Source organism: Macaca mulatta, chromosome 17, assembly GCF_049350105.2.
Source record: "Macaca mulatta isolate MMU2019108-1 chromosome 17, T2T-MMU8v2.0, whole genome shotgun sequence".
NCBI classification, from domain to species: domain Eukaryota; kingdom Metazoa; phylum Chordata; class Mammalia; order Primates; family Cercopithecidae; genus Macaca; species Macaca mulatta.
In genome coordinates, this window is record NC_133422.1 from 86,521,354 (window position 1) to 86,537,302 (window position 15,949).

At 36.0% G+C, this 15,949-nt stretch overlaps 1 protein-coding gene across 1 annotated transcript in view; it reads left to right on the forward strand.

Annotated features, from left to right (window-relative positions):
* Nucleotides 1–15,949, forward strand: part of GPC5 (glypican 5) — a 1,454,359-nt gene that overhangs the window by 350,686 nt on the left and 1,087,724 nt on the right. Inside the window, exon 5 of the mRNA XM_015121302.3 lies at nucleotides 698–823. Within this exon, the coding sequence (XP_014976788.2) occupies nucleotides 698–823 (126 nt within the window). The remainder of the gene's footprint in view (nucleotides 1–697; nucleotides 824–15,949) is intronic.

Below are 15,949 nucleotides of genomic sequence, written 5' to 3' on the forward strand. Positions count from 1 at the left end.
AACAAACATGCTCGTTGTTGAATTTTTCCTCCCATAATTGATACGGGGAAGGAAAGTAGTGTGGGAGGAAAAAATCTTAGTCAATATATTAAATATTATTCCTTCCAAAAACTTTTATTTTCATGCTTCTGAAATTTACATGTCTGGGTTTTGGATCATATTTAGTAAAGATATTACTTTTTATTCTTAGATACCAAGAAGACCCAGATAGGAAAATAACCTAGTACACTTTTCATCAGAAAGCAATCACTTGGCATGTTGTAAGTCTCTGACATTTTCCACAGGGAAAAGAAAAGTGTTAGTACTCTTATGGTGACGTAAATGACAGCATGTAATGAGGACTTTTAGGGAGGCTAAACAAAGTAATGTCTGTCTGTATGCATCAGTATATCCTATTCCCAACCTCTTGGATGTGGAATTATACAAGATTCATACCCAGTGATTCCTTTTTTTCTAAGAATAAATTAAAATACCAGCTTTTTTCTAAAAAAAGATAATGTATTTTCATCTTGGTGGTTAGAAAAGTATTTAAAATATATGCAAACAAAGAGAGAAAATTGAAAAAATTATATTCTAAACATTATGCATAACAATATAAAATTATATCCTAAACATTATGTACAACAATATATATCATTTTTGATGGCCTTTATTGTGGATGTTTAGTTTTAATTGTTTTCTTTCTTCTTTCATTTAGAGAATTTATCAACAGCCTTCGACTGTACAGGTCATTCTATGGAGGTCTAGCTGATCAGCTTTGTGCTAATGAATTAGCTGCTGCAGATGGACTTCCCTGCTGGAATGGAGAAGATATAGTAAAAAGGTATTTTATGTGGTCTATGAAAACCTACTGGTTACATCAACCTTGCTTTCTTTTTCCAAATCTTAAGGGGATTAATTCAGTCTTAACTTTGTCACACAATTTACAGTCTACATTAAATACTCATCTTCAGTTTGTTAAAAAACAAAGAAAAGAACATCAAAACCTGATCCTTTTAGGTATCTTAAAACTATAATAGCATTCTGTGGTATTTTGAAAGTCTTCTCTTTTACCATTACCCAACAATCCTACTTTTGAATTAAACACCATTTTTTTTAATCCAGTCTGTCTGTTGTTTACCAAATATTGTATTTCTTTTTAGTTTAAATTCATGAGTATTAGAAAGTGAGGAAATTCTGGGAAATGTGAATACCTATACAAATATTCATTGGTATATGGATATGTGTCCTAACAATGTGTCCATCCTGCAATGTTCTGATAGAAAGAAACAGAGCATGCAAGAAAGAGAGAGACAGAGATTGAGAAAGAGAAAGAGAGAGAGACTATGTACTAGTGGGGGCACATATATATATATATCTCTTTTAGAGGCATTGTTCATTTGTATGTTGTCAATTATTCTCAAACTTAGGAGTGAAATTCCATGTTTATTTTTTTTCCTCCCTGTCTAGAATTTCTTTGACAGTTTCTTTTCCTTTATTTCCTATAACTGATTGTACTTTCGAGCAATCTCTTGAGCTTGAGAAAGTCATAAATTCTCCCTCTGTGGTCAATTAAACTGGTTGGGGAAAAGTCTCTTGATTTGCCAATACTGGTGGTTATTAGAGAATGTAGGATGATGAGGTTTTGTGTTTGGATCTGAATCTGTTAAACTATAAAACAAATATATTTTATTTATACATTTTACTTTTTGGATTGAATCCATTAAAAAGTATACGTTGGATTTGAATCTGTTAACATATATTTCTGAGCAGTCTCCAAAATGAAAGACAGGGTGTTAAGCTTTCCGACAGATATGGTTTGGCTGTGTCCTCACCCAAGTCTCATCTTGAATTGTGGTTCTCATAATCCCAAGTGACCTGGGAGGGACCTGGTGGGATATAATTTAATCATAGGGATGGTTTCCCCCATCCTGTTCTTGGGATAGTGAGTTAATTCTCCCGAGATCTGATGGTTTTATAAGGGGCTTCTGCCTTTACTGTGCATATATACTTCTCTTTGCTGCTGTGATGTGAAGAAGGACATATTTGCTTCCCCTTATGCCATGATTGTAAGTTTCCTGAGGCCTCTCGGGAACTGTGGGTTCCTGAACTCATGCTGAACTATGAGTTGATTAAACTTATTTCCTTTATAAATTAACCAGTCTTGGGTATTTCTTCATAGCACTATGAAAATGGACTAATACAATGACTTACAAATAAACCTACTCTATATGCAGATACGTGGTTTAGTTGCCACAAAAGTGATGAGTTCATTTAAAACATTATTTAGCAAATTAAGTTTGCTATGATAAACATACTATAATCAATTTTTAATAGAAAATTATATAACAAAGCCATTTATATATTTCTGGGTGATCATTTTCATTATAGTTGAGAGCCACATTCCTGAAATATTAAATGATTATTTTATTAATATCCTGAATATCTGAATATCTCATAGAGTTCATAGAAAAAAATATTGAAGACAAAAACTATTTAAATTTAAATAAAATAATTGGCTGATATGGCCAGTGCTCTTTTTTCATTATGCACCTTGGATGTTGCAATGTAAGAATTTTGCAAATATTTCTTTATTGCTTTTACTGAGGGAAGTGATAGCATTCTTGTACTTTGAGTTCTTAATGTATTCATGTCAGCATTTCTGCTTCTTAGATCCAGTAATTAAATTCTACTTTGACATAATATTTTTTCAAATTGTTCAAACTGGAATTGAACTTTTTGTATATTTCTACAAAGACTAATGAGAAACCCATAGTGATTAATAAAAAAAATTATTATATAAATATATTTAATATACTACATTACATTATGGTGTATTATATTATCTGAATCTACAGCCGCAAGAACCTTAATTTGAATTTATCCCATTCCTCTCTTGACCAGTTGGTCTGGGCTTTGTGTAATGGGAAATACTGTTGGAGAAATCAATGATTTGGGGAAACGTTTTAGAGTGATAGCATTTTCAGCTGAAATAATGTATTTTATTCTACATAATGTATTTCTAAAGACCTCATTCATGGTTTATGAATTTTAAAAAACACATAGTTAGCAAGGATTCTCCATGAAAACCATCCACATTTCTGATCAGCGAAGTGTGTGATTATTAGCATTCTCATTTGGTTCCAGCTAATGCCTTCCCTTTCCTGTACCACCACGGACTCCTGTTAGCCACTTCCTAGTGCATAGAGACTCCAGTCTCTTGTGAACAAGCTTCACTGTGCCTTAACTGTCTTCAAATAATTCTTCCAACCTCATCACCTTAATGGACATTTTCCCTCTCTTGAGCACATTTTTCTCTTCCATTTCTGTCTCATGGGTCCCCAACCTTTTCTTGTCCCCTTCGGTTCCCAGGGCCAGCAGATGAGCCTCACACACTTCCACCACCTCTAAGGCTACTTCCAAAATGAGCATGTTTCAGCCCTGATTATTCTGTTGCGGTGAAATGAGGGTTTCAGAAGCATTATTTAATTCCCCCAATACTTCACTTTTAATCCCCCAAGTAAGCTGATTAGACTCTATCTCTTTTCTATTTGGTGATGAGAAAATTTGGTGTCCTTTGACTTAAAAAATTAACTTAAAATTTTAATTTTAGTCCTGACTCAGTCAATTCTTTATTTTTTTCATTTTTAATGTTTATGTGTCACATAGCAGGTGTATATGGGGTACATGTGATATTTTGATACAGGCATGCAATATCTAATAATCACATCAGAGTAAATGAGGTACCCATCAACTCAAGCACTTATCATTCATTCCTTTGTGTTATAAACATTCCAATTATACTTTCAGTTACTTTAAAATGTACAATAAATTATTGGTGACTACAGTCACCCTGTTGTGCTATCCAATACTAGATTTTATTCAGTCTGTCTAACTATATTTTTGTACCTATTAATTATCCCCATTACCCTCTTCCCACTACTCTTCCCAGCCTCTGGTAACCATCCTTCTACTCTCCATCTCCATGAATTCAATTGTTTTAATTTTTAGCTCCCACAAATGATTGAGAATACGTGAAGTTTTTCTGTGCCTGGCTTATTTCACTCAACATAATGGCTTCCAGTTCCATCCCCTTGATGTAAATTTAGAATGAGATTTTTTTCTCAATGCCAACTCAATGGTAAAATATAAATATCCATCAATTCTCATTGATTGATTATGGTATCATGAAATGTTACATAGCAGTTAAAGAGATACATATTTATATCTGCTACTGTGGAATGATGTCAAATAATTAAACAACATTAGCTAGAAACAGGATAGGGTATATTTTACTGGCAGATTTGAAAAAAAATAAAATAGATATTAATTTTGGGTCTGCATAGACTATTTCTGGAAAGTTACAAGAAAATTGTTAATATGCCTAAATTTAGGACAAAGTACCAGGGGGTGGGGAGGTCTTTTATTTTTTTCATTTGTATTGTACATACTTATTTTAAATGAAAACAGGTGTTAAAATGATACAAGAATTATGGGCCATTATTGTTTTTTATGTTTTATAATTCTCAAAAAAAGTAAAAATTCATGTTGTGAAAAGTTCTATTTATACATTTAATTTCTACTAATTCAGATTTTCCTAGTAATTTTGTGATATAGTTTTGTCAAAGCATTGATACATATGCTTCAATACTGAACTGCTGAATTTAGGAGAGTTTCTAAATAAAGTCAAGTCCTGATCACCGTTACAATCTTAAATTATTAACCACTTTCTCCTTGAGAAAAAAAAACGAAGTATAGCAGTGATCTGTGGTGAAAAGCTCTAAGCAATCCTCATATGTGAGATTCATTTCAGAGACCTGCAGTTAGTTCAGGTAAGTAATGCCGTTCAGTTTTGAAGAAATGGACAGCAAGTGAATGTATATTACATTTGGGGATGATAGATTATTTTCCTTTTTTATGGTAGGTTATAATACCCATCAGGTTCATTCTAGAGGAGTTAAGCCAAACACATCAATAGGCTAAACTGGTGGCCAAGATTAAGTCTATTCTTCATTATAAGAGTGAAGCAATTATTTTGGCAAGATTTCTTCTCCTGCAGGCATTTTTAAGGAGGTGATTGATATGGTTATTTACGTGCACAGACATTCTGCTTCAAAGACTAGGAGAGCCATACAGACTATTTTAATGTCATGACAGTCCTGTAAAATTGTGTGAACTCACCTATGTGCTGATCAAAAGAGGTGGAATTCCTTTGTGATTGTAGATGAAAATGTCTCAAATATCTGTAGTGTATAAAGAGTTTAATTTTTGAAACAAAATCTATTTAACTCAAATGATTTTGAAGACTGTATTCATATCATGTAGTCTGCTGCAACACTGAGGTCAACAGTTCAAACAATTTCTGATTTAGGATGAAAATATTATTGAAATCCATGTAGTCTGTATCTCTTATAGTCTCTTTTATCTCCCCTTCCTGTCTCTTCATTGCGAAGCAACATTGTTCTCTGAAAGGCATTTCAGTCTTTGTTCTCAGTTCTCTGTGATTACAAATTGATTGTTTGATGATTCGTTCCTTTCTTTCTGGGCATTGAAGTTCAGGTGACAGCTCCTTAATTGCCAGGGCTTCCTTTTCCCTTTTGATTAACCGATAATCCTGTAACTATCCCTCAGTCTCCAGGAATTGACCTCCACAATGACTCTTAAACTAGACAGTATCTGTTAAGTATCTTTTTGAGGAAATCTCTCAAATCGCATTTTTCCTCTGCTTTTATACCACCTCAACAATCATCAACACAGAACTTCTGTGACCAAAAGTATGGGTTTTTTTCACCACACACCAAGCATCCAAAACCAGATGAGTGTCCTCCAAATCAATTCCAACACTATCTACCTGGAGATCCCACAGGCTGGGAGCTCAGTCCCCAAGACTGCTCTACCTTTCTGAGACCAGTTACAAGTCCCAACCTCCAGAACTTCTGACCTACTGGTTTCAAGTTGGGGTTTCTACAACCGCCTCTTTGGATTCAATGAATCTGATGGAGCAGTTCATGGAATTCAGAGAAACACTTATGTTTACCACTTTTTTTAATCAAGGATATTACAAAGAGTACAGATGAAGAGATGCCTAGGGCAAGCTATGGGGTAAGGGGGGAGGGGCATCCGTGTCCTCTCCCTCCAAGAACTTCCCTCCAAGAACAGCCGCCCTCCAAGAACTTCTTTGTGTCAGCTCTCCAGAAGTTCTTTCAACTTTGTCCTCTTGAATTTTTATGGAGACATGATTAAATTTGCCATTGGCCATTGGTGATCAACTTGACCTTCAGCCCCTCTTCCCTCCCTGGAGGTTGATGGATGGGGCTGAAAGTCCCAACCCTCTGATCATGCTTCTGTCTTTCTGAAGTGTCAGTCAACTTAGCATACAAAAAGCACTTTGGAGATTCCAATGATTTTCACATATGCTGAGAAATGGGGAAGAAGACCACATATATATTTTGTAATATCGTAGCACCCTGGTAAAATTAATATGTCACATTATTTCTCTTCATCTTAAGTTAACGTTCCTGAATGCTTCTTTCATAATCCAGTTTTCTCTTTTCTAGCTGTTATGATAAGCTTATCCTTTTCCTCAACTGGTTGTGCGTGAGTTTTTAAAATCAGATAAAATAGAAAACTTTATAAATCTCTGAGAGTTTGTACTCTACTATTTTCACTTTTCTTTCCACCCAGGCAATGACAGTTTTCCTGACCATAATTTTGTTAACCTCAATTTTTTTTTTCTTTTACCCATTATCTAGCTGGAAAGCCACTTCAATTTCAATCTTTCTTTTTTCTTCCTGACCTTACAGCATTCAATTATATGTTTCCTATTTAACATCTGTCCTAGTTTCCAAAAGTTTTAAGCTTCATTTTAAAAACAATCAGGTCTCAGGATTGTCTGAATTTCTGAATTTTATTAATGTAACAACTGGTTGCTTTTCCTATGTTTGTTGTGCAAAGGCAGAATGTTCTTTATGACTTAAACACCAGTTTGTTTTCTATTTCTTTTTTTTTCCCCCTCTGGCAAATTCTACCTATCCAATCAGTTTCTCATATCCTTAATTTATACCTTCCTGATAATTATCATTATCATACCTATAGCCTATCATATTTGGTTCAGGATTAGAGGTTGCTTAAAAAGTGTGATTTGAAGACTTCTTCCTCACTTCAGCAGTCTACCATGGAGCTTGAAATGCCCACAATTAACTGAATAATTTTCAATTAAATGATTTTCTCCATGCAACTGTATATTCAGGTTTGCCAAACTCTCACTTTCGTCTTGAATCGTAGGGGGATGAAGCCCCTCATTTGCGTTTCATTTTAACCCCTAAATGCACTGTGACACCTATAATACTTTTTTTTTTTTTTGCATTTATATGTCACACATCTTCTTTCTTTTTCTCTATTGCAGTTTCTTTTGGAATTGAGCTCCTGTATTATCTGAGAGTCTAAGAATTATTAATATCATTGAACATCAATGAGTAATTCTTTGAAGATAACAAGACTCTGAGGGAATGGCATTTTTATAAGCATTAGTGAGAACTAAGAGATTTAGGACTTTGGACTTGGTGATAACACTCTGATGGGGAATATGTGGGTCCAAAGTGAAGTTGATGCCTGAAGGGAGATGAATCATACAAGTTACCATCTATGCTGACTCTGGATGCTGAGTTGTTGTTGTGGTTTTTTTTTTTTTTTCCCCAGACAACTTTAAGACCATGTACGTCTCATGGTATGCACTTTCATGGACATTTTTGTGAAATGGAAATCTAAATAACTCCATTAATCTGAAATGTTTTGGGTTAGAGACATGTTGGGTGGGATTGTTCCTATCAAAAAGATGAGGCCCTGGAATGAGGGTTAGATCCACATGCAAAGACCCGCCCAAGGTCAAAAGTCTGAGTTTGCAATCTTCAGTAAGGGAAGAACTGAAACATTTCTGCTTATTTGTAACAAAAATAAAAAGTGCAGTTTCAGATGTAAGGGACTACAGAATTCATCACATTGCAGAATATACAGTCTAGGTTCAGTTAGACAAGTACAGGTATAGCTGATGGTTTGAAATCAACATAAAATAAATTTGCAGGATTCTTGGCTGTGTAATATCCCTATGCCACAGTCGGACTCTCCCTGCCTTCCATTTTCCTTTTAGGTAATTTTTATTTCAGTGATAGTCCCTGAGTAGTTATCTCATGGTATGGGTCTATAACAAATATAGTTGCCCCTTTGTATCCATGAGGAATTGTATCCAGGACCTCTCTCAAATACCAGAACTCAAGGATGCTCAAGTCCCAGATATAAAATGGGGTAGTATTTGCATATAACCTATGTATCTCCTCCGGTGTACTTTAAATCTCTAGACTAAATATAGTACCAAATACAATGTAAATTCTATGTAAACAGTTGTTATACTGTTTTTTAAAACTTGATATTGTTTTTTATTTTTGTATTTTTTTTTTCTTCAAATATTTTTGATTTGCAGTTGGTTGAATCCTTGAACACAGTTGAATCCTTGATGTGGAACTGGTGGATACAGAGGGCCAACTGTAATACAGGAGATGTTTGCAAGGACATGCACATTTTATTAACTTGGCTCCAAGTCCTGACATTCCTAACTACTGTTAAAGCCTAGGAAAATATTCATCATTCTCAGGTCGATATACACATTTTGGTCTTTTCTAAAAATGCTCTATGAATGCAGCAGTAATTTCATGCTATCTCATCTTCTGAGCTGAGATAGTTCTTTCATATCTCTCTTTAATGACTGATTGGCTTGGTAATCAGCTGTCTCTGGTTAAGGGTATGTAATCATTACATTCAGAGAGCCAGACTCAGAAAGGTCTGAGTAGAAACATTAAATCCTCTAGGAATGCCATTTTTACCTTGTCACCAGAATGAAATCATGGCCAGCTGTCAGAACTTTTTTGGTCACTATTGGTGCCTGAAGGATCTTTCATTATGGATTAGTTCCATAAACAGTGTAAATTTGGTAATGAAAATGTCCAGTCCAACCTAATAATCAAACGTGTGAAATTCACTCTTTGTTTTTCCCCTCCTCCAGTTAGTTTCTGCTTCAATCTAAGAGTCCCTAGTGGGGTGTGTTTGTGAACCGTTTCAGGTTCGTGTGCCAACCTTGCACTCTCCTCGTCCTTCAAACAATGTTTCTGACTCCCCTGTGCTTGTAGTTGGGAATTTTGGAGCTGGGGAGATGATGGATCAAAAGGGAGAAAGAAGCGGTGAGAGGAGAAAACACTCTTTGTGACTGGTAATTTTATGATCTCTCATTGATGTTTTCTAGCCTCAATTAACAGCTAGGTATTAACCACTGATGCCCTAGGGCTTTTGTGTGCTTAAGACAATGTCTCTCCCCTCTATTTCTCCACGTGATGGTAACGTTTTGGCCTCTTTCTGCTGAGATCTTTTGGTGGGTTTCTTTTCTCCCATATCATCTATTCTAGCCCATAGAAACCTTCCCTTTCTTTTCTACTTTCGGTGGAAGTACGGCCTACACCTAATGCAGCTGCCTTTCTTTACTCTGCCACTAGACAGCCAACTTCTGCTACAAGAATGGGCTGCTTTCCATTTGCTTAGGCATAGGCCAACTACCAGCCCTTTTAGTCCTTCCAGCTCCAAGGATCCTTCAACACTTCTCTCACCTAGGACCAATGAATGAGGGAATGTCGTAGCAGTTCAACCAGCTTTCTTCAAACAAGTTCTCTGCTTTGGCCTCTTCAGGTTCAATCCTTTTATTCAATTAAGGTGGATGTCAAACTTTGGGACTGAAAACAAGGTTTCAGTCATCTGCTTTTCATGTCTAGCACCTCGCTGAAAGTGAGGGGTGTGTGCCATCTATTGTCCCTTGTTCTCAGCTGAAATGGAAACAGAAAGAGTACTACTTTAGCACACTTTTCCATGTACTTGGAAGTGGTGTGGAGAAGACAGAAAACTAGTTTCCAAATTCAAGATACTGCAGTAGGCCTTGAATGGAATGCAAAGGTATATGAGATATTTTCCCAATCTTTAAGGGACTTGGAATCTAAAACTGGTAGAAAACATGCTCACAAAACATGTTCACAGCAAAACAGATTTTGAAATAAAAGAAGTATACAATCCCAGAGACTTTCAAATAGGGGAAAATTCTTTTTTGATTGAGAGGATTCAACAGTATTTAATGAAAGAGGTAATATGTGATATGGGTTTTCATTCAATTAAAATATATTCTTTAAAGTATTTATGGATGAGATGAGATAATGTCTGAGAATACTTTAAAAATAATTCAGTGAGTGGGAGAAGGAGGGTCATATTGTATTTGAAGTAAAGTTTTCTGAGTAATCATTGAAGCTGTTTGATGGGAACAGAGTGTTATACTATATTTTCTGTATATTTATATTCATTTAAAATTCTATAATACATAAATACAAAAATATAGCAACACAATAAAAATAATTTTGTCACTGTCTAGTCTTTCACAAACACTGTTCTAGATGCTAGGGATACAGTGATGCACAAAATAGACATAAGCCCATCTCTCATGTAGATTAGGATATAGAAGAGAAGAACATAGAACAAATATTTACAAGTGGAAACAGTTTACAAAGTCTTTCAAGTTGGATGGAATTTTAATCAGCAGACTGGGAAGCAAGAATGTGAGTGTGAGAAAATGCATTCTTGAGTGAAATGCTCTGAGTTTAGTGGCCTCTATATTGCATTATTTTCATTTGTGTAAAAACTTTCAGATTATGTTTACTCCTTCTCACTATTCTCTTTCATTTCTGCTTCATGGGCATGTGGTGACTATTTAGTATTAAAAGCCTCGTCTCATTCATTGTAATGCAACCATTCATTCATAAAGCCAACAAGGCTCAGTGGTTAGGAACAGGTTCAGGAGCCATGGTACTAAGGTTGTCAATAAAGATTAACCACTTACCAGTGATGTGAATTAAGACATACTCATTAATCTCTAAGTGCATCAGTTTTCTTGTCTTTAAAATGTGGGTAAGGCCAGGCACGGTGGCTCACGCCTGTAATCCCAGCACTTCGGGAGGCCGAGGAGGGCGGATCCCGAGGTCAGGAGTTCGAGACCAGCCTGACCAACATGGCGAAACCCTGTCTTCACTAAAAATACAAAATTAACCGAGTGTGGTGGCATGTGCCTGCAATCTCAGCTACTCAAGTGGCTGAGGCAAGAAAATTGCTTGAACCCAGGAGGCAGAGGTTGCAGTGAGCAGAGATGGTGCACTGTACTCCAGCCTGGGTGACAGAGAGAGACTTTATCTCAAAAAAGAAAAAAGTAGGTGAAAATAATACCTACCTAATATTTGAAAATTAAATGAGTTATTCACATAAACAGTTTAGCATCCTAGATATAACATAGTAAACAGTCAATAACTGTTATGTTATTATTAAATAAAATATGCTCATTTACTTCAGTGAAAATGAAACTGCATTGTACTGACATTTTCATTGGATGGATTCTGTCTTGGATCAGAAGACTTCCATTTATAAGACAAAGGCATATGCATTCTTGAGTGAAATGCTCTGAGTTTGGTGGCCTCTAGTGAAGGTTCTTTAATGAGTTAATAAAAATTAGTATTAGGGATTTGGGTTTGGGAGTAGGAGATATTCCATTATCAATACTTTAAATGGTTATTTTGTTGGATCCGAACACAGAGAATTTATATCTTAATAGGCAGTTCATCAGCTACTCCAAACTGGAGAGTGATAATCACTTGAACCCATGCAATATATCAGTGTTTTCAAGGGAGAACTGAAAGTTAAGATACAAAGAAAAAGCTCTATAGAGATAAGAGTAAAACGCTTATTTCTAATTAGTGCTTTGGGAATGTTCACTCACTGGTTAGTCTTAGAGTTGATCTTAATGAGCCATCAGTTGATTGGAAATCAATTTCTGAAGCCAGGCGAAATTTCAGTATATCACACAACAGATTGTTTTGGGTGACACGGCAACTTTAATGCTGATACAATTCTAGTCATCTCCCTTCATCCACTGAGTTCCCAAAGGAAATAGGTATTTTAAACTGAATCTCTAGGAAAAAATGACATCCGCTTTTCCCGTGTGCCTACTCAGTTTCTTGCCATGCCGACACAGTACGAGGATACTATTTTTAACTTGTTACATGCGTCCAGAGGTTGAATAGAGGAAGATAAAAAGATAAAAGATAGGAAGATAAAAGTTCACTGAAGTGGAAACCTAAAGGACCTTTTCCCATCTGTTTGGCACAGAAGTTGTTATCTCTTTGGGAGTACAGATTTCATCACAGTTCTATAGACTTGTGACTACCAGATTGTGTAATTGCAAAACAGCAGCAGTCTTCAAGGGCTCCAGGATGCCTGTTCTTACTTTAACCAGAGTAGTTTCTTATTCATCCTTCGTTTTCATACTGAGGTTACACCTGAAAAGCTATTCCCTTTTCAGTAAAATGGATGTAAGTTTGCTAAACTACACAAATGGAAAATATTGTTTATTAGTCTAGTTCCAGTATTTCCATTTCATAGCATATCAATTCATTGTTGAATGATTTATTATATTTTAAAGTAAAATGCTAGAAGGGAGATTGAAAAAGAACAGTCACCTGTTCATAATATATTTTTCTTCAAATAGACTATAATGTAGTCTAATTGAATTTATCGGAATAGCTCATCAGATAGCACATTTTATTGTCCAACCATCCAAATCCTTCTTTTCTGATGTATTTTCAAAACAAAGGAAATTTGTTAGATATTATTGAAAAAACTTTTACAAAATTTGATTTGAAATTATTTTTACATTAATGCCACATTTTGGCTTACAGGATTAATATAATTTTTTGTGGCTGCAATTATGTATAAAATTGATTAAAGATCAAACTCTGAAAGTAAATTGTCTAAACACACACATGCAAATAATTCGCATGCATCTACTTCTTCAGGAAAATAAAGAAATAAAAATATTTTCTTACTTCAGAGTAGTCATGAAGAAATGAAATATTCAGTAAAATGAAAAGTGTAATTATAGGTGTGAAATGTTCATTTTTGAATTATTCTAGACAGAATCTAGACCTTTTAGTTATATTAGATCATTAAATCAACAACACTTTAGAATAAATATGGTTAAATTATTTGGTACCAAATAAAAATATCATGTTTTTGGCCGGGCGCGGTGGCTCAAGCCTGTAATCCCAGCACTTTGGGAGGCCGAGACGGGCGGATCACGAGGTCAGGAGATCAAGACCATCCTGGCTAACACGGTGAAACCCCATCTCTACTAAAAAATACAAAAAACTAGCCGGGCGAGGTGGCGGGCGCCTGTAGTCCCAGCTACTCGGGAGACTGAGGCAGGAGAATGGCGTGAACCCGGGAGGCGGAGCTTGCAGTGAGCTGAGATCCGGCCACTGCACTCCAGCCTGGGCGACAGAGCGAGACTCCATCTCAAAAAAAAAAATAAAAATAAATAAATAAATAAATAAAATAAAAATAAAAATATCATGTTTTTAACAAGCAGTGTATATTTAAATATAACAAGTATTGCTATTTACTAAAAAATGTGTTGTACATTGGTTTGGAATTGAGTCATTGACATCTACTATGAAATCATGCATCTCAAATTAGAATACATGCTTCTACAGAGGTAAGTACTCATGCTCTGTAGGGTAGAGAGAGCCACAGCATAAACATCACACCTACAGTCAGAGGGCTTACTATGTGATTGCATGTAGTAGTGTATTAGTCATTGTTGTCCAGAAAACAAAAACAAAACCAATCTTGCTGTCTCTCTTTCTCTCTCTGAAAGTAATTTATTTTCAGGAATTGGCTCATGTGATTGTGGCCACTGGTAAGTCCAAAATCTACAGAGAATGCTTCTAGGCTTGAAATTCTGCAAGGAACCTGCCAGAAGTTGCAGTCTTGGGTCCAAAGGTGGTCTGAAGGTAGAATTCCATCCTCTTCTGGGGACCTTAGTATCTCCTAAGGCTTTCAGTTGATCGAATGAGGACTGCCAACATTATGGAGGCAAAGATGCTTTACTCCAAGTCTACTGGTTTAAATATTAATAACATCTAAAAATTACCTTCACAGCAACATGTAGACTGGTATTTGACCAAACCCACTGGGTACCCAGCCAAGTTGCCATGTAAAATTAATTATCACAGGTAGTGAGGAATGAGATGGCAAACCTGTGCTCTCATGGAGTTGATGTCATAGAACTTGGGTTAAGGATATGTTAGATTGAGTATCCAGGAAAACCTTATCTGGAGAAATCACATTTAGGCTGAATATGTGGGAAGATCTGAATTTTCCAATTAGAGAGAATACCATGCTTCATGTGTCTAAGGAACAGAAGAGAAATCAGCGTTTGTGGCTCAGGGTGATGCAGATGATGCTGGAGGATTGTCTGGAATGATACTGTAGCTTGGGCAAGTGTCAGGTTAAATAAGTCCAGGAAGAAGCTTGGATTTTTTCTATGTGCTTTGAGAAGTCATTGGTGGTTTCCACCTATAAGACTGAGTGTAGGGGGAATTTGTTTTCCTCTGTATTCACACTCAACACAGAACACTTTTGTGACCAGAAGTGTGGGAATTTCTCCCACACCAAGCAATCGTCCAGTTCTATTTGAACAACAACTGTATGTTGTATCATTCAACTGAATTACCACACTAACCTGAGTTACCACAGACCTCACATGTTAAGGGCTTAGTCCCACAAGGTGCACCCCACTTTAGATGCCAATCACAAGTGGTAGGTCCCCAGATTATGCACAACTTCCATATGAGTTGGCCACAAATTGAAGATTCTCATGAGTCCCTTCTTGGGTTTTGTCATTTGCTAGAAGGGCTCACAGGACTCAGAGAAACACTTTGCCTGTGTTTACTCTCTTATTATAAAGGGTGCAATTCATGAATAGCCAAAGGGAATAAATACATTGGGCAGGAAATGGAAGAAGGAATGTGGAGCTTCCAAGTCCTCTCTGGGCATGCCATCCTCCCAGCACTTTCATATGTTCAGCAACCTGGTAACTCTCAGAACACCCTACTTTTGGGATTTTTATTCAGGCTTCATCATGTAGACATGATCAATCAATCATTGAGTATAAATGTATAAATCAATCATCAACTGATTAACTCCATTCCCGGCCCTTCTCCTCTCTGGAGAATGGAAAAGCAACCTGAAAGTTCCAAGCTTCTAATCATGGTTTGGTTTTTCTGGTGACCAGCCCCCATCCAAGAGGCCATCAGGAATTACCTCATTAGAAAAAAAGATGCTCCTATCACCCAGGAAATTCCAGAGGATTTAGGAGGAATGTGTTAGATGCTCACTCCTATCACTCAGGAAATTACAAAGGTCTTAGACACTATGTGTCAGGAAATGGGGTCAAGGACCAAATATTAGAACTGAAAATTATCCCAGTTACCACTATTTATAAGGGCTTTAGGAGCTCTGGTTCAAAGATTGGGGGGGGAGAGAGAGAGAGAGAGTGTGTGTGTGTGTACATATTTTTTATTTCACACGAGCAAAGATTTGTATAATTTGGATGCTTTATGGAGGGTAATTGTGAATATAAAGTTTGAGGGAAAACCAACATCTTATTTCAAATTGGCCAATTCGTATGTGGTATACATGAGAGGGAGAATAAAAAAGAGAACAAAACCAGAAACATACCTCTAAAGAATAAAAAGTTATTTTTCATAGTGAATGAAAGTCTGTCATGTTTTGTTATCTGGAAAATATAAATCTTCTTTGCAGAAAAATGGATACCATAAAGAAGCTACAAACACATAACCACACTGAAAATAAAGCATATGCAACTTCTCTCACAAAAGATCACCCCGCCACTAAATGAATACTTCCTCAGCTGAATTAGAAAAATGCCAAAAATCTGATAGAAAAGTAGGCAAAGTGCATGAATAGATAGTTTACAGAACATATCAGTGACTTTTAAACAAAGAAACAAAATTCTCACCCTCAATGTTAAAAATCAAAT